The 25,800-nt window shown below is 37.3% G+C and overlaps 1 protein-coding gene across 1 annotated transcript in view; it reads left to right on the top strand.

Moving 5' to 3' along the window:
* The window catches only part of C27H8orf48 (chromosome 27 C8orf48 homolog), a 36,126-nt gene extending 31,902 nt beyond the window's left edge, over positions 1-4,224 (top strand). The window contains exon 2 of the mRNA XM_086380737.1: positions 2,594-4,224. Within this exon, the coding sequence (XP_086236863.1) occupies positions 2,594-2,687 (94 nt within the window). The 3' untranslated portion in view covers positions 2,688-4,224. The remainder of the gene's footprint in view (positions 1-2,593) is intronic.
* Positions 4,225-25,800: the final 21,576 nt, after the last annotated feature.

Raw genomic sequence — 25,800 nt, 5'->3', positions numbered from 1 at the left:
TCTAAAACCAGCTTGAACATCTGGAAGTTCACGGTTCACGTATTGCTGAAGCCTGGCTTGGAGAATTTTGAGCATTAGTTTACTAGCATGTGAGATGAATACCATTGTGTGGTAGTTTGAACATTCTTTGGCATTGCCTTTCTTTGGGAATGGAATAAAAATTGTTCTTTTCCAGTCCTGTGGCCACTGTTGAGTTTTCCAAATTTGCTGACATTTTGAATGCAGCATTTTCACAGCATCATCTTTTAGGATTTGAAATAGCTCAACTGGAATTCCATCGCCCCCACTAGCTTTGTTCATAGTGATGCTTCCTGAGGCCCGGCCAACTTCACATTCCAGGATGTCTGGCTCTAGGTGAGTATGAGTGATCACACCTTTGCGATTATCTGTTAGTGGGTGGAAATTGATATTACAAATAAGCTTCAAAAGGTTTTGCTGGCCTTGTCAGATTTTACTTTGTATATTTGCTGATGAACAACACACAATAGAGGGAAACCTCTCAGCTCTTCAAACTTCTTATTGCTGTTTTCATTTGTATTCTTCTTCTTCTTATTATTATTAAATCCAATATATAGATGGTAATTGACCACTAAGATCAGTATTGAGAAGAAAAAATAATGTTTCTCATTGGGAAAAAATTAGATTGCTTTTTCTACCCTCACTAAAATTTGTGCCACTATTGAAGCCTTTATTACTTCACCTGTGATTGTTTCTTGTGATACTTACCAGATTTGACTACTAGACTGTTTTCTGGAGTCGAGGACAGGAGGTTTTCATTTAAATGTGAGAACTCTAAACCATATAAAGAGCTCCTCAGGATAAAGAGTCATTTTATCCATTGCTATATTTTCCCAATCTTCATAAATCTTGAGCTCTATGCATCCTTAATGACCATTTTTTTTAGCACAGTTTATATTTCCTAATCTGTGTCACCAGGTATGGTGGGAGATACTGGAGATAAGTACAGATATAAATATAAACTTGCCTTCTAAAGATTTCCCATCTTGTTGAGAAACTAGAATAAACTGTCAAATGATAAATAAATCAACAAATCAGTTTAAGTGATAGATGGGTGACATAACATAGTTTTTAAGTGTTTGGCAGTCTATGCAAGTCTTTCCATAAATTATTTTGTTAACTATCAGTGCAGGAGTTTTTATAATGTAGACCTGAAATTACTATCCAGGCATAGTATCATTGCAACAGTTGTGGTCTGACTGCTACAGATAATGAATTATGGTAAAATATGTGTGTGTGTGCTCAGTCACTTAGTCTTTTCTGACTTTTTGCAGCCCTATGGACTATAGCCCACCAGGCTCCTCTGTCCATGGGATTCTTGAGGCAAAAATATTGGAGTGGGTTGCCATGCCCTCCTCCCAACTCAGGGATCAAACCCACATCTCTTGTGTCTCCTATAGTGGCAGCAAGTTCTTTCCTCCTAGAGACACCTGGGAATCCCAAAATATATGTGCAACTAGCTATTAGGTGAGGACCAGGGGATGGAATCTGAGTCATATTCACATTATTTGAACCATGTATGATGAAAACACATGTATGCTTATGCAGTTGAATAATTTGATAATTTTAAGGTGGAAAAAAAGTGAAAGTGAAAGTCACTGTGTCGTCTCCAACTCTTTGGGACTCCATGGATAGTCCATGGAATTTTCCAGGCCAGAATACTGGAGTGGGTAGCCTTTCCCTTCTCCAGGGAATCTTCCCAACCCAGGAATGAACCGGAGTCTCCTGCATTGCAGGCAGATTCTTTACCAACTGAGCTATCAGGGAAGCCCAATATTTATTTATTTATTTGTTTTTTTAGGTATTGCCAAATGCTCTTTAGAATCCATCATAATGATATTTTAGGAAAAACAAAAAAGGTTGGTGCTGCAAATTTATGCATCCATGTGAACTGTCAAGCAAATACTGAATATTTCTCCAGTGAATGTTTACAGCTGACTTCAGTGGAGGTTGTTTCACTTTCAGAGATATATTAATCAAGGAAAAGTGAAACCATGAATTTAGCCATAGGAAATTTGAGAAAAAGCTTTGTGTCATTTATATGCTAAAGAGGTCAAGATCATGGGCAAAATCTGTCAAGAGTAAGATGTGACTTTGCCACCAGGTATGGGTGGCACAGTTGGTAAAGAATCTGCCTCCCAGGGCAGGAGACACAAGAGATGCTGCTTTGATCCCTGTGTTGGGAAGATCCCTGGCATAGGAAATGACAACCCACCCCAGTTGTGTTGCCTGGAAAACTCCATGGACAGAGGAGCCTGGCGGGCTATATCCTGTGAAGTCACAAAGAGTCAGACATCTCCCTCTCTCTCTCTCTCTCTCTCTCTCTCTCTCACACACACACACACACACACTCAAGTGCTGAAGAAAGCAAGAAATGCAGCAGAATCTGTACTCCCTGGGTTGGAAGACAGTTTATACTCAGACTTCCAATCTGATACTGAAGAAGACATTCAGTTACTAAGACAGATAAAATGTAGTTACTAATGCAAACCTATTTTGGTTTTTGGTTGCTTAAAAGTGGATATTTAACATTTTTCTTTGGGGAAAAAAAACCATTTTTTTTTTTTTTTTACAGAAAGGTATTTTACAATAAGTTGTCTTCAAATGCAGACAGTTTGTATTTGAATGAAGAACATCCCACTGGCCTCATAATAAGGTTTCAACATTGAGTCCCTTGGACTGCAAGGAGATCCAACCAGTCCATTCTAAAGGAGATCAGCCCTGGGATTTCTTTGGAAGGAATGATGCTAAAGCTGAAACTCCAGTACTTTGGCCACCTCATGCGAAGAGTGGACTCATTGGAAAAGACTCTGATGCTGGGAGGGATTGGGGGCAAGAGGAGAAGGGGACAACAGAGGATGAGATGGCTGGATGGCATCACTGACTCGATGGACATGAGTCTGAGTGAACTCCGGGAGTTGGTGATGGACAGGGAGGCCTGGCGTGCTGCGATTCATGGGGTCACAAAGAGTCGGACATGACTGAGCGACTGATGTGATCTGATCTGATCTGAGGGGGCAGATCTGAATAGAGCAGTGTGGTAATCCTTCTCCAATAAGAAACTTGACCAGTTTTCCTGTCAATTTGACTGCCCAGTTCATTCTGCTGTCTCTGCCAGTACTTCTCCAGGCCGAGAGCTGAATAGAAAATTAGGACAGAATCACAGAGAAATGCCACTTCAGCTTACGTCAGTTCTTACATAGACGATAGATGTAGAAGTAGCTTTGAACATTAAACACACACACGCACAAACATTTTATAAATGGGTATATAAGGTGTTTTTTAGATATCAGATTTATGAGGATGATATTTATTTTCTGATAAGCAAGGATTAAATGTAAATATGTAATAACAAAATGTAAATATGTTATAAAAGCCTATTTGGAGACTCTATCCTGGGATCTATGGTGTTACCATGATGCTGGACAGATACGTGCTTCTTAGTAAAAATTTCTTAGTGTGAAAAAAATTTTTACTGTAAATATAGAAGTTGGAATGATAGTTTTCTAACAACTTTTATAATCACTAAAGAGGAACTATGTCCTTCATATTTGTTTTTAAAATATTTCTCCACAACATTTGAAGTTCATAAAATTAGTATATTCCTGGCTTTGCAAACCACTTTTTTAGATCAAATACAAGCTTAAAAATCCATTTAACTGTTCTTCAGCAAAGGGATAAATTTGTTCATTTTCTGAGTTCTGTGTTGTGCTTCAATTAGATTACTGTCTAACTGGTTTCCATCCACTTTCCGGATTACCTTAATAGAAAATAACATTACTGCCCCAGGTCATTTCTCCTGATATAAATGGATTAGATACAAATATTTTCTTAGTGCTCCTTTAGGGAGGTTTAATCCGGCAGCAGCATTTTCTGAATTTAACACTGGCCGAGAAACACTGTATCCATTAGCGACCAAGGTACAGTTAGATGTTAACTAAGTTATCTTACTCCATTTTGTAGGTAGATTGTGTTCTCTTTAGAGAAAATTAAATTCGTAGAAGAATTCTTTTCCCTTGGAAATGAAAAACCTTTTTGCATGGTTAGCAGCTGCCGTTCTACCTTTTGATGCTGTACATAGTGTGATGGAAAAGATGAAGTACTTCATAATCAAGACAGTGTCTCAGAAGAGATTGCAGTCACGTATATACATCTGGGAGAAGCTCATTTTATATTTGAAAATAAACATTTTTTGATGACTGAAAATCAAACCCTTCTCTTTGAGTGCTGAGAAATGAGAGAGGGCAATTTGCATTTCACAGCTCTAGAATTATAAGCGTGCTATTGTGTCTTTAGTTTTTCTCCATGAGGAAGAGCACTCTCCACATGTTGCTGGGGCTGTTAGAAGCCCTCTGTGCCAAAAAGCTGGATCAAAGCCTATTATCTTAGTGATCTTTGTCTCTTTTGGACCAAGCCAGAGGATTAACAATACATTTTTTACAAAAATTGGATTTATGGAGTTATCTGCATGTTGAAAGTATGTTTCCATTACCCTAATTTCTACACCCAAGGTCTTAAGAAACCTCCTTTCCTTTACCTCTTTTTATCCAGTCATCCTCCCTAAGTCCTAAGACAGTCTGGTTTCCCCAAGTACACAGGGGCAAGGTTGGGCTATGAGAGGGAGGGAACAAACAACATATGTATGGGCTTGAATGTTAGCAAGCAGAGAGGTGCACGTTTCCCTGGTGGCTCAGATGGTAAAGAAACTGCCCACTATGCCAGAAACCTGGGTTCGATCCCTGGGTCGGAAAGATCCCCTGGGGAAGAAAAGGGCAACCCACTCCGGTATTTTTTTTTTTTTAATGGTTGGACTTTCTTGTGATTTGCTATTGAAAGTCTCAATATCCATGCACACAAAAATATTACATTTTGCTATTAGAAAGTGTTCTTGCATTCTCCAATGGTATTCTGTAGTCATGCATTAAACAGAATTTTAAAGGAAACCAGGAAAGGACAGGACAAGATAGGAGGGTAAAAAAAACCCAATCTCAAGGTCATCCCACAGATGAGCAATGTGCCAGATGGGGCAGTGTCACCTTTTGGCAGACTTCAGACCACAAGTTTCAGGAGTCCGCTGTATTAAAATCTGTGGTTATCATATTTCAAAGGCGTTAATGTAGTAGTTTTATGGAAATTATCAAAAGCAGAGAAAATACTGCCACACGGATAACATGCTAACTATAGAAAATAATTAGCACTTTCAGGCAGTGGGGATTGGAAGATCAGTTTTTCTAAATTCTTCACCAAACTCATCTAACATTTTTCAGAATACAGCAAAGGAATTTCAAAGCAGAAAACCACACCAAATTCTAAGGATTCGTGGTCTCATAATGCATCATTCTAGAATGTTCTAGAGTCTTAGTGATCTTTGCTGGAAATCCTACCGTGTATCTTCAGACTAGAACCAATAATTGAAAGTTGCGGGTAAACCTGGCTCATTCAGGAAAATGCATCGCTGTATTTCAGGTCTTTACAAGCAGATGTTTTTGTGGGGCTTGCCAACAGAGGAAAGTACTTCAGGTCTATGAGCCACCAACAAATCTGAATGGCACCGATGGGGCTTACGGGCCATATTGAACAAGCAGGAAGAAAACTTGAATGGAAGTCAGGGAATCATCTCACATCCTGGCTCTTTCACCAAAACTCTATTTGTGGGTATACAGGATACATTTTCCCCATCCAAAGGCAATCCAGAAATTCTCCCACAGGCTTTAGAAATCAAATAATGAATGATATCACCTTTAGTAGTAAAATAAGGAAACATAAAATACAACAGCAAAGATAGAGTTTCACATCATAATGGTAATTTCCCTTAACACATAAATAACAAACCGCAGGCCATCCAACTTGTCAAAAGGAAAGTATGGGTTATTACTCAACCATTTTAGATTTAAATTTGTTACTACTGTACACTGCTGCATACTAATGTTGATTGACCCTGATACATTCTTTGGTAGTGCTGAGGTTTTTGTATATATATATTTTTTCCATGGTAAGACTTTTTCTGCTGGTATGGAACCCATCACTCAGTTGTGTCCGACCCTTTGCGACCCCATGGACTGTAGCTTACCAGGCTCCTCTGTCCATGGGATTTTCCAGGCAAGCATACTGGAGTGGGTTGCCATTTCCTTCTCCACACTCCAGTATTCTTGCCTGGAAAATTCCACAGACAGAGGAGCCTGGCGGGCTATGGCCATGGGATTGCAAAGCATTGGACATGACTGAGCAACTTCACTCATTCACTCAAGAAGAAAGGACCATTATGTGTGAAAATAGACTAAATTCTACTTTATTGAGGCCCCTCAGGGACATATTTAGATAAGTCTAAGCTAGAAAAGTGAATACAAAATTTTGCTTTTAATCCTAGTATTCTAACACGGGCACAGGAAATTTTCATTTAATTTTACTGATTTTGTTTGTTTGAAACATCAAGTGTGCAATTTGAAATTCTTTAATGATTATTTTTATATTATTTTCAAATTTTATCTTCTGAACAGTTAGCTCCATGGGTGTGTGATATCTGTGTATGTGTTAAGTCACTCATTTGTTTTCGACTCTTTGCGACTCCATGGTCTGTAGTTGACCAGGCTCCTCTGTCTCTGGGATTCTCCAGGTAAGAATACTGGAGTGGGCTTGTCTTGCCCTTTCCAGGGGATCTTCCCAACCCAGGGCTTGAACCCACGATTCCTGCATTGCCCACATTGCCAGGAGGATTCTTTACCATACATGTAGGATAAAATGGTGCTTCCATTTTGATTTATTTATCTTAGCACTGGATCTGAAAAAGATTAAACAGTCTTATCAAGCAGTTTTAAGCTGTTCGTTCCACCTTCTGCATCCATAGTATGACTGCAGCATCTCAAGAAACTATGTCTGAATTACGAAAGCAAAGGTTTTGTAGAAGCCACATTCAGAAGACCAGTCACTTCTTAAGGGGAAAGAAGTTACTGTAATTGGCATACAGTACTCATGTTTTATCCCTAGGGATTTGAATAGTAACCCCTTCTATCCCTAAAGCCAAGGGATCTCCACCATTGCTACTGTGATCTGGGAAAGGGAAGGAAATTGACATTGGATTGCAGTAGCCAGTGTCAGAGGCTGTCACACCAGATGGCATTCCTTGCTTAAGATTCTTCTTGCTAGGAAGCAGATTTGTATTTTTTTTCTTGCAGTAGTTTAATATATAATCTCTGAAATGATAACAATAATGACATTTCTCCTTTCCATCGATTTGGGATAGAATCAGTACATTGACAAAAAGTACTTAAATTCTGTGCAAATAGAATAGAAAATGTGCAATTTATAATAGAATTTTATCAAATAGTTGGGAAACCAGGCAGTATGTTCTTGTGGAAGCTGCACCAGCTTTGGAAGCAATATTCAATTTATTTACCCTTTTAGAGACTCAGTTTATTCATACAAAATAGGAATTCAACTTTCAGGGTGCTGTGAACATCAGATGAGATTAGGTATGGAAAACACTTATCACAATTCTTGGCACATACCACTTCCTGATAAATAGTAGTGACTATTATAGTTTATGGGGGCTATGCCCTAACATATTAATTTGATCATAGCAAAAACTTATGATCTCAACATGTTTTAAGGATGTGTGTGTATACATATATACACTCCATCTGTAAAATGTGTATGTTTCCATTGTAATACTCTTGGGAATACAGTCAAATGACCACTTAAATGGGGATAACAATATGACGTATTAACAGACTAACTGAACCATATCTTTGTTTACTATTATTAAAATAAGGATTTCTAAAGCAACTGGCACACTTAGCATTCTCACAGGTTCACTTACAAAGTATCATGGAATTAAACGCTTTGGATATTGTGCCCCAGTATTGAAAAAAAGAGCTCAAATTTGGTAGGAAAATACAGCTTCTAATCATGACTTTGGTACAGAGGTAAACAGTTTCATTTTGAGTGATATGCGGTGTAAATTGCACTCTTACTTAGTCTAGGACTGCAGAAAAGTTATTCATTCTTAGCTGCTGAAGGCTTTCATCAGTAGCTTAATGGAATAAATCATTATTCTTTTCAAAAAAGTCTTTATGGTTTTTTTTTTTTTTTTTTGCTTTTATGTAAAATTCTAATTATAGAATAATTCTAGTATAATTAGACAACTGAGTAAATTTTCATGTGTTTATTTAAAGGTGAAGTTAAGTTTTATCTCAGAGAAGGCGATGGCACCCCACTCCAGTACTCTTGCCTGGAAAATTCCGTAGATGGAGGAGTTGGACACGACTAAGCGACTTCGCTTTCGCTTTTCACTTTCCTGCATTGGAGAAGGAAATGGCAACCCACTCCAGTGTTCTTGCCTGGAGAATCCCATGGATGGAGGAGCCTGGTAGGCTGCAGTCCATGGGGTCGCTAAGAGTTGGACATGACTGAGCGACTTCACTTTCATTTTCCCTTTCATGCATTGGAAAAGGAAATGGCAACCCACTCCAGTGTTCTTGCCTGGAGAATCCCAGGGATGGGGGAGCCTGGTGTCAGGCATGACTGAAGCGACTTAGCAGCAGCAGCAGTTGCTTGTATATTTTTGAGATTAGTTGTTTGTCAGTTGCTTCATTTGCTATTATTTCCTCTCATTCTGAAGACTGTCTTTTCACCTTGCTTATAGTTTCTTTTGTTGTGCAGAAGCTTTTAATTTTAATTAGATCCCATTTGTTTATTTTTGCTTTTATTTCCAATATTCTGGGAGGTGGGTCATAGAGGATCCTGCTGTGATTTATGTTGGAGAGTGTTTTTCCTATCTTCTCCTCTAAGATTTTTATAGTTTCTGGTCTTATGTTTAGATATTTAATCCATTTTGAGTTTATTTTTGTGTATGGTGTTAGAAAGTGTTCCAGTTTCATTCTTTTACAAGTGGTTGACCAGTTTTCCCAGCATCACTTGTTAAAGAGATTGTCTTTTCTCCATTGTATATTCTTGCCTCCTTTGTCAAAGATAAGGTGTCTATAGGTGCGTGGGTTTATCTCTGGGCTTTCTATTTTGTTCCATTGATCTATATTTCTGTCTTTGTGCCAGTACGATACTGTCTTGATGACTGTGGATTTGTAGTAGAGCCTGAAGTCAGGCAGATTGATTCCTCAAGTTCCATTCTTCTTTCTCAAGATGCTTTGGCTATTCGAGGTTTTTTGTATTTCCATACAAATCGTGAAATTATTTGTTCTAGCTCTGTGAAGAATACTGTTGGTAGCTTGATCAGATCAGTCGCTCAGTCATGTCCGACTCTTCGCGACCCCATGAATCGCAGCACGCCAGGCCTCCCTGTCCATCACCAACTCCCGGAGTTCACTCAGATTCACGTCCGTCGAGTCAGTGATGCCATCCAGCCATCTCATCCTCTGTCATCCCCTTCTCCTCCTGCCCCCAATCCCTCCCAGCATCAGAGTCTTTTCCAATGAGTCCACTCTTCGCATGAGGTGGCCAAAGTACTGGAGTTTCAGCTTTAGCATCATTCTTTCCAAAGAAATCCCAGGGCTGATCTCCTTCAGAATGGACTGGTTGGATCTCCTTGCAGTCCAAGGAACTCTCAAGAGTCTTCTCCAACACCACAGTTCCAAAGCATCAATTCTTTGGCACTCAGCCTTCTTCACAGTCCAACTCTCACATCCATACATGACCACTGAAAAACCATAGCCTTGACTAGATGAACCTTTGTTGGCAAAGTAATGTCTCTGCTTTTGAATATGCTGTCTAGGTTGGTTATAACTTTCTTTCCAAGGAGTAAGCGTCTTTTAATTTCATGGCTGTGGTCACCATCTGCAGTGATTTTGGAGCCCAGAAAAATAAAGTCTGACACCGCTTCCACTGTTTCCCCATCTATTTGCCATGAAGTGGTGGGACCGGATGCCATGATCTTCGTTTTCTGAATGTTGAGCTTTAAGCCAACTTTTTCACTCTCCACTTTCACTTTCATCAAGAGGCTTTTGAGTTCCTCTTCACTTTCTGCCATAAGGGTGGTGTCATCTGCACATCTGAGGTTATTGATATTTCTCCCAGCAATCTTGATTGCCTAACAGTATGAAAAGGTAGCTTGATAGGGATTGCATTGAATCTATAGATTGCTTTGGGTAGTACACTCATTTTCACTATATTGATTCTTCTGATCCATGAACATGGTATATTTCTCCATCTATTAGTGTCCTCTTTGATTTTTTTCACCAGTGTTTTATAGTTTTCTATATATAGGTCTTTAGTTTCTTTTAGATCAGATCAGATCAGTCGCTCAGTCGTGTCTGACTCTTTGCGACCCCATGAATCGCAGCACGCCAGGCCTCCCTGTCCATCACCAACTCCCGGAGTTCACTGAGACTCACGTCCATCGAGTTAGTTTCTTTAGGTAGATATATTCCTAAGTATTTTATTCTTTTCATTGCAATGGTGAATGGGATTGTTTCCTTAATTTCTATTTTCTCATTATTAGTGTATAGGAATGCAAGGGGTTTCTCTGTGTTGATTTTATATCCTGCAACTTTACTATAATCATTGATTATTTCTAGTAATTTTCTGGTGGAGTCTTTAGGGTTTTCTATGTAGAGGATCATGTCATCTGCTAACAGTGAGAGTTTTACTTCTTCTTTTCCAATTTGGATTCCTTTTATTTCTTTTTCTGCTCTGATTGCTGTGGCCAAAACTTCCAAAACTATGTTGAATAGTAGTGATGAAAGTGGGCACCCTTGTCTTGTTCCTGACTTTAGGGGAAATGCTTTCAATTTTTCACCATTGAGGATAATTTTTGCTGTGGGTTTGTTATATATAGCTTTTATTATGTTGAGGTATGTTCCTTCTATTCCTGCTTTCTGGAGAGTTTTTATCATAAATGGATGTTAAATTTTGTCAAAGGCTTTCTCTGCATCTATTGAGATAATCATATGGCTTTTATTTTTCAATTTGTTGATGTGGTGTATTACATTGATTGATTCATGGATATTGAAGAATCCTTGGATCCCTGGGATAAAGTCCACTTGGTCATGGTGTATGATCTTTTTAATGTGTTGTTGGATTCTGATTGCTAGAATTTTGTTAAGGATTTTTGCATCTATGTTCATCAGTGATATTGGCCTGTAGTTTTCTTTTTTAAGAAGGACACTACATAATGATCAAAGGATCAATCCAAGAAGAAGATATAACAATTATAAATATATATGCACCCAACATAGGAGCACCGCAATATGTAAGACAAATGCTAATAAGTATGAAAGGGGAAATTAGCAATAACACAATAAGAGTGGGAGACTTTAATACCCCCCCCCACACCTATGGATAGACCAACTAAACAGAAAATTAACAAAGAAACACAAACTTTAAATGATACAATAGACCAGTTAGACCTAATTGATATCTATAGGACATTTCACCCCAAAACAATGAATTTCATATTTTTCTCCAGTGCACATGGAACCTTCTCCAGGATAGATCACATCCTGGGCCATAAATCTAGCCTTGGTAAATTCAAAAAAATTGAAATCATTCCAAGCATCTTTTCTGATCACAATGCAGTAAGATTAGATCTCAATTACAGGAGAAAAACTATTAAAAATTCCAATATATGGAGGCTGAATAAGACACTGATGAATAACCAACAAATCACAGAAGAAATAAAAAAAAATAAAAATATGCATAGAAACGAATGAAAATGAAAACACAACAACCCCAAACCTGTGGGACACTGTAAAATCAGTGCTAAGAGGAAAGTTCATAGCAATACAGGCATACCTCAATAAACAAGAAAAAAGTCAGATATGTCCTAACTCTACACCTAAAGCAACTAGAAAAGGAAGAAATGAAGAACCCCAGGGTTAGTAGAAGAAAGAAATCTTAAAAATTAGGGCAGAAATAAATGCAAAAGAAACAAAAGAGATCATAGCAAAAATCAACAAAGCCAAAAGCTGGTTCTTTGAAAGGATAAATAAAATTGACAAACCATTAGCCAGACTCATCAAGAAACAAAGGGAGAAAAATCAAATCAATAAAATTAGAAATGAAAATGGAGAGATCACAACAGACAACACAGAAATACAAAGGATCATAAGAGACTACTATCAGCAATTATATGCCAATAAAATGGACAACGTGGAAGAAATGGACAAAGTCTTAGAAAAATACAACTTTCCAAAACTGAACCAGGAAGAAATAGAAAATCTTAACAGACCCATCACAAGCATGGAAATTGAAACTGTAATCAGAAATCTTCCAGCAAACAAAAGCCCAGGTCCAGACGGCTTCACAGCTGAATTCTACCAAAAATTTAGAGAAGAGCTAACACATTTTCATCTAATGCCTTAAGATAAAAAATGAGTAGAGGCTTAGAAGAATTTTAAGTACCACTTAAACTAATGAAATTGGCTGTCCTTACCACCATTTTGAACAATAACTTAATTTACTCTATTGATAACTCAGCAAATTTAATGCAAATAACACATTTACTTTCCTCGCTATTCAGATACATTACAAAATACTTCTAACTCTAAACATAGCTTTCTCCAAAATAAGTGCATGTTCACAGTAAAATTTTAGTATAACGAGATTTCATCAAAAGTGAAATTTTAAAAAGATAAATAACACATTTCCTTGAAAGCACATCTCACTATTATACCTACATGCATGCATGCATGCTCAGTGATGTCTGACTTTTTGTGACCTCACGGAATGTAGCCTTCCAGGCTCTTCCATCCATGGGGATTCTCCAGGCAAGAATACTGGAGTGGGCTGCCATTTCCTCCGCCAGGGGCTCTTCCTGACCTAGGGATCGAACCTGAATCCCCTGAGTCTCCTGCATTGCAGGCAGATTCTTTACCAGTGAGCCACTGGGGAAGCCCATTATACCTACAGTGTGGAGACATTTACTATGAAGCAGACCAGCAAAGACAATGTATTGGGGAAATTTAAGGTTCAAGGTGCTTATTGAAAGAGGGTGTTGCTGAATAAGCTAGGTTAGGCAAAAGATATTATAAATAGCTCCCTAATCTCAATGGATTAATATAGAAATGTCATTATTTGTTCATATCAGAGTCTAGAAAGAGCAGGCAGTAACTCAGAATTCCCTCTTGTGAGCCTACTGTCTTTTAATTTCAAGATATTCCTGGCAGCATCAAGTTTCCACGAGGGTAAAAGAGTGAGGAGTCTCACACACTGGATACTTAACTACATTAGTCCAGAAGATATATATCACTTTCACTCATATTCAGTTGGCAAGAAATAGATATATGATCTGACCTACATGTAAAGAAGAGAACCTAGGAATGTAGTGCTGTATCACTTAGTCACTTTCAAGAACTTACTCTATACCACAGAAAGGGAACATGAGACCTTGGGAGTCAGCTGGCTCTGCCATCATCCTCAACTCTCCTATTATAGATTTCAAACTCTTAGAAAGACAGTAGGGAGTCTGACATATGGTAAGTGGCTATGGGTTGAAGAAAATGCCATCTCTGCCCTGGCATCTAATGACAGTTCCTAAAGATGACTTTTTCCAAAGATATACATATAATGATTCCATTCCCGCCCCCCCCACCCCACCCCTTAACTGAGAGATGGGAGACTTTTAAAGTTTTACAGAACATGCCTTTATTGACAATAGAGAATCATGTCTACAAGAGGGTATTGTGATCGTTATTGGCGAAAATTTAGTAGAACGTGTTTTAGAGAACTACTCCTCCACATAGATTTGATTATTGACATCAGCATGGACAGTCAGAAAAAAAGAAAAGTGAGTTTCTCCCTTTTGTTTATTGGTGGTGGTCGCTAAGTCATGTCTGACTCTTACGACCTCATGGACTGTAGCCTGCCAGGCTCTTCTGTCCATGGGATTCTCCAGGCAGGAATACTGGAGTGGGTTGCCATTTTCTTCTCCAAAAAAATCCTACAGCACCTGGTATTCCCAGTTGGTATCCCATCCAAATACTAACCAGGCCTGACCCTGTTTAGCTTCTGAGATCAGATGAGATCAGGCATGTTCTGTCTATTAATAATCATTAAAAATTTCCATTATCCTTGGGTGGAATCTACCTTCCTCATTATTAAAATGATCAGTTAGAAGGAGACTTTAACAGGAAACAGAGTTCATGGTAGAGATTTTCATTTTAGTTAATGTCATGAATTGGTAAAATGGAAAATCCTTCCCAACGAGAAAAGACAAGCTAACTAAGGTGGATAAAATAATAATTGACAAAGTCAATGCTAGCTGAGTTCACACACACAGAGTAAGATGGGTATGTAGGAGCTATAAATGAAGTAGGTGAAGCTTGTAAGGCTCAAAAAGCAGTGGGCTAGGAACAAGATGGAACATAAGATTTCCCAATAATAAAGAAAATGAAATTAAAAAACCCAATCATAAAAATGTCAAGAAAAGATAAAGGAGAATAGAGAAAACAACTAAGTTAGTTCTAATGATAGAAATAAATACAAAAATATCAATAATTTCCATAAATATAAATGAATTTAGTTTGTCAGTTATGAGAGAGAGATTATTACATTGAATACAAACGCTCCACCTCAAGGTATATCTAAAAGTAAAGATGAAAAAAGTTAACAGAAAAAGAATAATAAACTAGGAAAACACTCAAATGAAAACTGAAGTGACTACTAGTGTAAATAAATTGGTTTTAGTTCAAAAAAAGAAAAACAGGTTTTAAGGGGGTTATTGCATAATGAAAAAGGTCCAATTTCACTAAGAAATGTAACAATTCTTAACTAGAATGCTGCTATCATATAACAAATATTTGTGAGCAAAAATTGCTAGAACTATAAGAAACAATTGAAAAGTTATTTTTGTGAGGGAATATTTTAATGTAAATCTCTTAGTAATTGATTGACTCTGAAGATAAAATTTCATAAAGATGATTTGAACAGCACAACAAGTTTATATAACAGTTATATCTAGGAAATAGAAAGGCATATTCTCAAACTACTTGCCAATAACATATCATTATAAATATATTTATATAACATACTTATGATTAAATAATGATAAATTGTTACATATTCAATGTAGTAATACTTAGAAAAATATATTTCCATAAGTGTAGATACTATGAATGAGGAAAAACTTAAAGACATAAGTGACATAAAAATTCAAGCCAAGAAATTATAGGAGAAACAAAATATATTTCCATAAATGTAGATATTAGGAATGAGAAAAAACTTAAAGACATAAGTGACATAAAAATTCAAGCCAAGAAATTATAGAAGAAACAAAATAGACCTGAAGATGATAGAGATAATAATAAAAAGAGTGTGAAATTAGTAAAATTGAAAAAGTTACAATAGAGAAGACCAACAAACTCAAACCTGATTCTTTGAAGAGACTAATAAACTAGTCAGATCTGAAAGATCTTTAAAAAAAAAGAGATAAAAGGAATTCACAAATAAATACTATTAGGTATTTTAAAATGGAATATAATTAGTGTGTCAGATGGTAAAGAATCTGCCTGCAATGCAGCAGACCTGAGTTCAGTCCCTGGGTTGGGAAGATTCCCTGGAGAAGGAAATGACTCCAGTGTTCTTCCCTGGAGAATTCCATGGACAGAGAAGCCTGGTGGACCACAGTCCACGGAGTCCCAAAGAGTCAGACACGACTGACTGACTCACACTTTCATTTCGCACATGTTTATATATGTATCAAATTTGCTAGATACACAATCTACAGAAACAGTTTAATTTACTGCATTACGGAAAGAAAATTAGAAAATACAAATTTCAAAGTATTCAACTCATAATAAAAATAAAAAATAAACCAGGTTCGATGCACGATACTGTGGCGGATTCATTTTGATATTTGGCAAAACCAATACAATAGTGTAAAGTTTAAAAATAAAATAAATAAATAAATAAAGTCTGTATTTAACTGAGGAAAAAAAAAAAAAGTGCCTAGGAATAAATCAATCATAAGGTCAGAGAAACTATGTGGAGAAAAGTATATATATTTTGTCAATAAATATGAAAGAAAGTAAGCATATAAGAAGAACTTAAAATTAATGAAGACCATGACTGACTCTGGCATATTTAGAAATTTTATAGATGACAAGTTTGGCATTATAGATAAGCCAGAGAGAGAGAGAGAAAAGCAAAATGAAAGCTTTAAAATCATTTGGAATGAAACAAAGTAAGAATATTTATAAAATTTTGGAGTGAGAACAAAAATGCCAAAGGAAATGATTAATATACTTGACTGTTAAAACTAAAAATGTCTGGTAGCAAAAGACACAATAAAAATGAAAAGACTATGGCAGTCTGGAAGATATTCGGAATGCAAAAAATTAACCAAGATTAGTATTCAAAACAGACTTTTGAAGCTACAAATCAAAAAGTAAAGGAAAACAACCAAGTAGAAAAATAGAAAAAAGATATGAAAAGGCAGTTCACAGAAGAGGAAACACAAATGGCCAATGAACACATGAAAAAATGCTCAGTCTCACGAGAATTCGGGAAAATGCAAATTAGAGTCACAAAGAGATACCATTTCTCTGTCTTCAGACTGGGAAAAATCTGCATAGTCCAAGAATAACAAACACTAGTGAAGATAGGGAGTGACAGACTTTCTTTTCACAGATGAAGAATAATGCTGGAGAGTAGTTTGCTATTATCTGTAGATACAAGGTTGTATATAGTTTGTCACAGCAATTGCATTTCTCAACCTTATATCCTACATATTAAAAAGATTTGTACAGTAAACATCATGGCAGTGTTGTGCATTACAGCAAAAACCGGGAAAATGAAATGTTATCAATGAGAGAATAGTGGGTAAACTGTGGTATGTCTACCAAAAGTAATATAAACGTCAGTGAAGAATGAGTCAACATGAGTTAATATACACTCTTGGATGATTCTCACATATATTATGTTGAGAGAGAAACAGAAAGATGTCAAGGAATTTACCAGTCTGCTATGAGTCATAGAGAGTTTATAAGCCCTAAAGAGTGTGCGATACATGGTTTAGGATACATACATATGTAGTAAAGTACAAAGAAATTCTTAGTAAGGATAAAAACCAAATCCAACATTGGGATAACTCTGTGAAGGAGATTGTGCTGTAGTCATTCAGTCGTGTCCAACTCTTTGCAACCCTATGGACCAAAGCTTGCCAGGCTCCTCTGTCCATGGGGATTCTCCAGGCAAAAATACTGGAGTGGGTTGCCATGCCCTCCTCCAGGGGATCTTCCCAACCCAGGGATTGAACCCAAGTCTTCCACATTGCAGGCAGATTCTTTACCTTCTCAGCCACCAGGGAAGCCCATGATGGAAGCTGGGGAATGTCTTTTGGGAGTTAAGAAAGCCTTAATTGTATTTGTAACATGGATGTTGAGTACCCATTTGTTGATATTATTGTTTATGCCTTTTTGTGCGTCAGAATGATTTCTTAAATTTTTCTCCAAAGGATACAGATTGTTAAATAAATCTAGTCTAGTTTGATGCTTTTATGGATGTACAGTTGGCTCTCTGTATTTGTGGGTTCCTCATCCCAAGATTCAACCAGCTGCAGATTGAAAATATGTGGAAAAAAATTCCATAAAGTACTAAAAAGCAAAACCTGAATTTTCCCTGCTTCAGAAACTATGTATATAATATTTACATTCTATTTGGTATTATGAGTAATCAAGAGATGATTTTGGAGAAGGAAATGGCAACCCACTCCAATGTTCTTGCCTGGAGAATATCAGGGACAGGGGAGCCTGGTGGGCTGCCGTCTATGGGGTCGCACAGAGTCGGACACAACTGAAGCGACTTAGCAGCAGTAGCAGAGATGATTTAAAGTATAGAGTTGCATGTCATAGATTATATGCAAATACTATGCCATTTCATATATGGGATTTGGTCATCTGCAGATTTTGGAATCCAAGGGAGGGTGCCTTGGAACCAACCCCCAAAGATGTGGATAGAGAGGAACTCCTGTGTGTTTCATTGATTGATTCATTAATTGACTGAGTGGTAAGTAGGGTCCAGAGTGAGGAAATAACTTAATCAATGATATCTAGCTACTTAATGATAGAATTAAGACTAGAAACCATATCTGACTCAAACTCCAGTGCCTTAATAATTCCTGTTGCTAAGCAACTATAGAGAATAAAATGCTTAGCCCCTTTCTGCAATTAGGAGAATTGATTATGAGACAGTTAATGGACTGTTTTAGGGTTACAGAATTAGAAAATAGTACAGTGATTTCTCTACCCTAATATAGTCAATAAGTACATTTAGCAAAAAAGGTAACTTAAGTGGCCATGATTTTTAAATCAGGTAATGGTTAAGCATGATGTATCAGGATTTCAAGATAAAATGTATATTATCTGAAAATGCCCACTAGGAGGTTCTGATATATTATTTCCCTCTAGTGGAGGAAAGCTTAAGGGGACTATTTCTACCCATGTAATTGAAGAATAATTTCACCTTCAGTTCAGAAAAACTGAACAAATATTTTTGTTTTTACGTATGTATAAAGTGTGTGTGTGTGTGTGCTTGTCTGAATATAGATTTTCTACGTTGATGGCAGAGAAAGGCATTAGCTATAAATATGTAATTTAAAAGGACAGAGGGTGGCAAATGTATAATGTTAAGTAAAATCTACCTGTTCAAGGAGGAAGTCCAGAGGGCCAGAGATTACAGCATGGCCCCGCAGGTAGATGAGAGAATGGGTCTCCCATTGAGTGGATTCATACTTAAAGTTGTCCTGGTACTTTTCTGTTATTTCATGCATCAAACAATGACCTGGTGACAGAATACAGCTTTTAGGAATTGAGCAGCTTCACCAAGTTCCCTTTTACGTTGTTAAGTTTTCAGACATCGCAGATAATTTTGAATCTTCTTACGAATCCAGGAAAGCTAGTCAGATTTGTCTGGATGTCTGAGAGATTTTCTTCCTTCAACTGTATCAGGAGAGCTACCTCCCTTGTTTTGTTTTGATAAACAGGGATTAAGATGGACAGGCAATAACCACACATGATTTGGGGTTCTTTGAAGCTCTCAGGCAAAATTACAGAGATAGAAGAAATTACATAGGGCTTAGTTAAATTTTTTAAAGATTTAAAATCCCTCCAAGTCAGTAACCCTAGCATGATCTCTAGAATGAATAGAACAAACATGGAAGGCAAATAATCAATTTGATGGCTGTTATTTTACTTTTTTGAAGGACCTCCATACTGTTTTCCATAGTTGCGGCACCAATTTGCATTCCCAGGAACATTGCACAAGTGTTCCCTTTTTGCCACATCCTCAGCAACAGTTGCTATTTCTTGCATTTTTCATCACAGTCCTTTTAACAGATGTGAGGTAATATCTCATTGTGGTTTTGATTTGCATTTCCCTGGTGATTAGTTATGTTGAGCACCCTTTTATGTATCTGTTGGTCATTTGCATGTCTTCTTTGGAAAAATGTCACTTCTGAGTGTGTAACAAAATCACTATTTTGAAGGAATATATCTCACCCCAATGTTCATTGCAGCTTGATTCATAAATAGCTAAGAAATGGAAACATCTGTACTTTAACAGATGAAAAGATAAAGGAAATGTTATATATATATAAAACATATATATATTATATATATGATAAAAAGGAGGCAACTCTTCTGTTTGTGACACCATATATGGAACTTAAGAGCATCATGCTAAGTGGAAAAAAGTCAGAATGCATAAAGACAAATGCTTATGGTCTCTTACTTTCATGTACAATCTAAAAAAGTTCAACTCACAGAAAAAAAAGCAGAACAGTGGTTGCCCGGGCTGGGGGCTCAAAGCATACAGATTTCCAGTTATGAGATAAATAAGTTCTGAGGATCGAATATGTACATATGTGTACAGCATGGTGACTATAGTTAAGAATACAGTATTGCATAGTTTAAATTTGCTAAGAGAATAGATCTTAAATATTCTCACCACACAAACACAAAAAGGTAATGATGTGAGGTGATGGATGTGTAACCAGCTGTTATGTAGTGCTGATTTCACAATATATGTGTATATCAAATCATCACACTGTACACTTTAAATTTATACAATTTTATTTGGCAATTATACCCCACTATAGCTAGAAAAATATCCATTGGCCCTGAGGTTCTTACTAGTCTGTAGAGCAAAGCTCCTAGGCTCGGTCCAGTAGAGAAAGCGAAGAGTAATGTTATAGAAGAATCTAGTTATGACATCATCCGTGCTAAAAAGATGAATTGGTCTCTGCCCAAGGACAACCTATAACTGAAGGAGAACTTTGGAAACTTACATGTAATGAGTGGTATAAATACAAAGAAGAAAGTAGTCAGAAAATTCCTTGCTTCTCTTGCAGGTCCCCCTCCAGTGGCCACTGTCTAGGATATGTCTAGAGTCCTATGTATCCTATAGGAAAGGCACCTCAACTTAGAACCAATATTGAAGCTGTTGACTACTATATGGGCCTTGGATTAGCAAAAAAGATCCAGAATTATGGATTTAGGAAGCTTCAGCATGTGAATGGTCACTGAAACTATAGTTATTGCAGAAATCATGTAAAATTAGAACTATGAATACAGAAACTTGAAGAAAACATCATTTAAGTTGGGATTATCAAATAGAAACTTTTAAGGAGATAGAAAAGAAAGTGATATAGCTAAAGTTGAGCCAAAATACAGTTTAAAGACACATGAATAATACTCTCCAGGACTTTAAAGGGGACAAATAATATCAATCTATTGGTACTGGATTTGGCTGGCAGATGCCAACCAGTGACTTCAGTGGTAGCAGGTTGGGTGGAGTGATGGGCAGTGAGGACCTGTAGGTAGAAAAGGGAGGTTCCTGTTTTAATAAGTGAAGTGCTCTCACTGATCGTTAAGGCAAGGAGAGGGATAGTGGTTGGAGAACCACAAAAAAAGTTAAGTTTAATAATAGGGATAAGTGTAATAATAGAGGTAAGTTTAATAAACCTGCAGAAGAGGTTTGTTAAATAAAGTTTAATAAAGGTATCCGTTGGGTGTAAGGAAACCAAGAGAAGCTGGGAGAGAGGATGCAAGGGTCCAAGGACGATAAATATAATGGCATAGAAACAGAGAGAGGATTGTGTGAAGAGGGAGACCTGATATTACCTATAACCTTTATGGTTGAGGGATGCTGCCAGTATCCAAGATGATCCTCCAGGGAGGAGGTGATCCTCCAGGGAGACAGTGCTCCTTCAAGGAGGCCGTGTTCCCATTCTCCTCTCTCCTTTTCTTCTCTTGCTAGCGTTCCCCATTCATAAGAAGTCAGAGGGTAAGCAATCTTTTGATGGTGTCCATATTGGCCGAGGGAGAAGAATGGAGGGTGGATCTGAGTGGACAAATAGAACCGCCAACAAATGGAGGGACAGTTTTGTGCCCCAGGTGGACTTGTGCTCTTTTTCTCACTCTCATGTAAAGAGAAGAGTCTCCATTCAAGGAAAACGAATGGAATCAGTCAGCTTTTCAGACAAGAGGAATGAAGAATTTGATCTGTAAGACTAGACATATTCCCATGACAATGAAAAATATAAACACATTTCCATTTATAATACTGGAAAAGCTCAAGGAAGTGAACATGCTATGATCCATAGTAAAATGTGCCATAAAAACTGTACATTATTAACAATGTGTAGGCTATAATGATGATACTCAATTAAAGAAAAAATAACATGATGTCAGAGTTTTTAAAACCACCCCTTTTTGTTGTTGTTCTGAAAAAATGGAAAGCAGAGAAGCTTGGAGTTTTACCAGCACAGAGTCTTTCACAGTCAACAATTGGCTCTTAAACTTGCGAAATATTTGGAGCATGTGTTTTTCTTTGCTTGTTAGTTTTCCCACACTACAGATTTTTTAGATTTTACTAAGTTAATCCGAGTGCCTGGTTCCCTTCTCCCTCAGCGTCCTGATGCATTTCCTCTTTGGGTCGAATTCCCTGTCTAAATAAGTACACAATTCTCTTGAAGAAACAACCAAATAAAAAGGAATGATAATGGACCAGCATTTCTTAGCATTATTTAAGACAAAATGTTCTAGTATTACTCATTTAAGTTTGTTCATTTAAAAATCACGACAGAGCTGTACGAAAGGATAAAAATCATAGGGTTGTCTATTTTTGTTTTTTTGCATGGTAAGCACACAATGTAAGATCTGCCCCTTTATCAGACGTTTAAGTGTATGATACGGTATTGTTAACCAAGAGGTACCAAGTTGTTCAGCAGATCTCTGGGACTTCTTCATCTTACATAACTGAAACTTTGTACCTTTTGACTAATCCCTCCCCGTATTCCTCTACTCTTAGTCCCTGGAAACTACCACGCTAGTCTCTGCTTTAATAACATGGTAATGCTAATAAATTAAGAGGGCAGGAGAAAACCTTTGAAGGTGATGGATATGTTTATGGCACAGTTGTGGTGATGGTTTCATGGGTGCATACTTATCTCCAAACTGATCGAGTTGTCTACATTAAATATGTACAATTTTTTATTTGGCAACTGTATTTCAAACAAGTGGCCTTAAAAATGTTCAGTTTGAGTTATAAGATCTTAATTAAAGTCACTGATTTGCTGTTGTTGCTTTGGTAATGGAGGTATTTTGCTTGGGGCCATTTAGTAATAAAGTAAGGTTTAGAGGAAGAAGTAAGTAAACTCTTTCAAAGGAGTTTTACTGTTTTCCCTCTACCAAGCTTTGTTTGCCCAGTGAAGAAAAAGTAGGTAGGAAAGCCTAGGTTGTATGGGGCAAGGAGGGGTGAAGAACAGGAGTGTGGAGAGGAAGCCTGGGGAAGCCCACTGGGTCTTTATCAGCCGGTGGCTCACTGTTATATAGAGCCCTTCCAAAAGTACAGATTAAGAGATGTGGGGTCTGGACCACAGACTGATCAATCAATAAAATGCTGAGGTGACCTTCAAGGGGTTTTTCTTCTGAAGTGACCAGTGAAGCTGCTTCACCTGGGAATGGCTGTCTTGAGGTTCTTATTTGCTTTTGAGGGATATGGTCTAGGAGTGTGAAGGGATTTCTAGAAGCATTGACTTCTGTCGTAATCTACATGATTATCAGAATTTTCTCTGGGCAGTCTTAGCCCTCGATGTATACTCATCCTTGCTTTAATTAAGAATTACAGAATATGTTCATGTTTCTTGAGCTTCATCACTTACACCCATGTACAGACTCAGTAGAGAATATTGGCAACACTGTTATTAAACAGGGAAGATGGCTTTGATTTGTTTTACTTGTAATCAACAATGATGTAAAAAAGAATTTGAGCATATTTTTCTTGGTGGTGGATGGAATAGGAATGGATGTTCACTGTTGTCTGGATTAAGTGAACACTCTTTTTCCAAAACAGCCTACCATGGATGCTTTAGGTCTTGGCTCAGACCAACAAGTATGTAATTGTAACACACATCTGCATGAGAACTTTGCATTTGTTAGTGAGTCACCAGTCTTACAGGGAACTTAAGAAAATACCTAAAGTTTGTAGTTCATTCAGTCAACTGAATGCACAGACTATTTGCCAAGAGGATTTGGGGTCTTATTACATAGAAGCAAGCAACCAAATTCCCTGGGCTCATGGAACTTACCAACTGGCTGCTTAGTAATACACTAATTGGTAGACTAGTGTTACCTTCTCAGTTTTCCTCAGGAAATTTTTACCTCAAGGATTCCCAACACAATTGGCACATAAATAGATGAGTTCTTAACTGCCTGAACAATAGTGCAGAAGTGCCTTCTGTTGAGAAGTCCCCACTTGTTTCTAATTGGCATTGGATGTAGGAAAAGTGTTTCTTTGTTATTCTTACATCCCACTTTGGAAGTCTTTTCCTTCCAATCTAGAGTCTATCCTGAACTTAAGGATGTTAATTTAAGTATCAACTGTAATTCCATAAAAAGCTTTGGGGACAGATCCTTATGGAGCTGTTGTATTAAAAATATATATATATATATTTTACTTTTACTCTGGTGGTTCAGACGGTAAAGAATCTGCCTGCAATGTAGGAAAACCGGGTTCGACCCCCAGTTCAGGAAAATCCCCTGGAGAAGGACATGGCTATCCACTCCAGTATTCTTGCCTAGAGAATTCCATGAACAGAGGAGCCTGCTGGGCTACAGTCCCTGGAGTCACAAAGAGTCAGCCACAACAGAGCAGCCAACATACACACACACACACACACACACACACACTTTCTGGCTGCATTATGAGGCACGTGGGATCTTAGTTCTCCAAGTAGAAATTGAACTTGTGCCCCATGTATTGGAAGGGTGTTAGCCATTGGGCCACCAGGGAAGTCCTGGACCTATTGCATTTTTAAAGTAACTTTTCAAGATGAAGACAAATTTTTTCTTTTAACATTTCAAAATGACAAGAAATAAAGTAAGGTGATCTTTTGATGGGCAGTGTGTGGTAGAAGAAAATCCCATGGAGGGAGGAGTCTGGAAGGCTGCAGTCCATGGGGTCACTGAGGGTTAGACACAACTGAGTGACTTCACTTTCACTTTTCACTTTCATGCATTGGAGAAGGAAATGGCAACCCACTCCAGTGTTCTTGCCTTGAGAATCCCAGGGATGGGGGAGCCTGGTGGACTGCCATCTATGGGGTCGCACAGAGTCGGACACGACTGAAGCGACTTAGCAGCAGTAGTTAACGTATCATCAAATAGCTCAGAATTAGCAGGAACCTTCTCCCCGTGTTCACTTTGTTTTGATGTTATGGAGTCCGTAACATCGAATCAGTAAGTCTTTTGTACTCCTGCCATATTTGAATGCCATTAAAAGTGCCGTTGCCATTTTTCAAAGGCTAGTAGAAACTCTAGCCAGGTAACAAATAAGCTAATAACTCTTCATTCTAATTAACAATGAAGGGGTTCTTAAAACTGAGGAGTTTGATTTTTGACACTCAAGTCGCACCAACTCTTCTCTTCCTTCTCAAGTTTGTCCTTAGAAACTTAGTTGAATATTAGGATTTAGTAAAGATTTTGGACAAAAATCATTCTAAGCAGGACATCTCTTTGGCATTACAAATCAATGGTATTTATCAACAGTAATTTCTATTTTTATAAATGTGAGATCATGTGAGTTTATAAGACAGAGCTCTCTATTTGTTAGAGTGAGATTCTTCATGCTCTCCCATGACAAGAAGAGGCACAAGGCTAATAATTTATCTGTTCACTCTCCGCTTTTAATTTGAAAGCAGTAACTCTTCCAGCATTGATTTATGTATGTGTCAAATGTGATTTCCGGTAAATATTTACATGTTGTATATACAGAAACTTCAATTTTCAGAGTACCAGTAATCTATTAACATAAAGATATATTGATATTTTTTTACAATGTGAAATCCCACAAATCCACATTAAATTAAAACAAAAACCAGGCTGAATGAAGATGTTTCAGTTTTAGAAAATGTTTAAAGGAAGCCAGTCTTATTACCTCTACACACATATGCCTTATAGGGATACAGTTGTTACTGGTCAAAGTCTTGAGATTATTTAGTTTAATAAACAGGTAGGAATGAACTAGAGTTAATATCCACCTCGAATATTAAAATAATTTAAGAAAAAAATTGTAAAATAAGGTGTTGTCAGCAGTTCAAGTCCTGCTGTGTAAATGTATGTTCTCTCATGATCAAAAAATGAATTTTATCAAAGATATGGGAACTTTAAGCTTGAGAACATCACATCCCAGAAAATCGTGCATTGTAAAATGTGGGATTTTCAGTTTTTTATCAGTCTTGATTTTCAGCTGGATGACACTTTTTAATGTTTACAACTATTGTTTGGAACTCTTAAAACTTCATCCAAAACCATTTTGTTTATTTGCATCAATTCCTTG

This window comes from Bos grunniens, chromosome 27 (genome assembly GCF_055505025.1).
Source record: "Bos grunniens cultivar Pamir isolate PY7600 chromosome 27, Bosgru_T2T1.0, whole genome shotgun sequence".
NCBI lineage: Eukaryota > Metazoa > Chordata > Mammalia > Artiodactyla > Bovidae > Bos > Bos grunniens.
The sequence above is the reverse complement of the archived record's forward strand: the minus strand, read 5'-3'. Positions and strand labels throughout refer to the sequence as shown.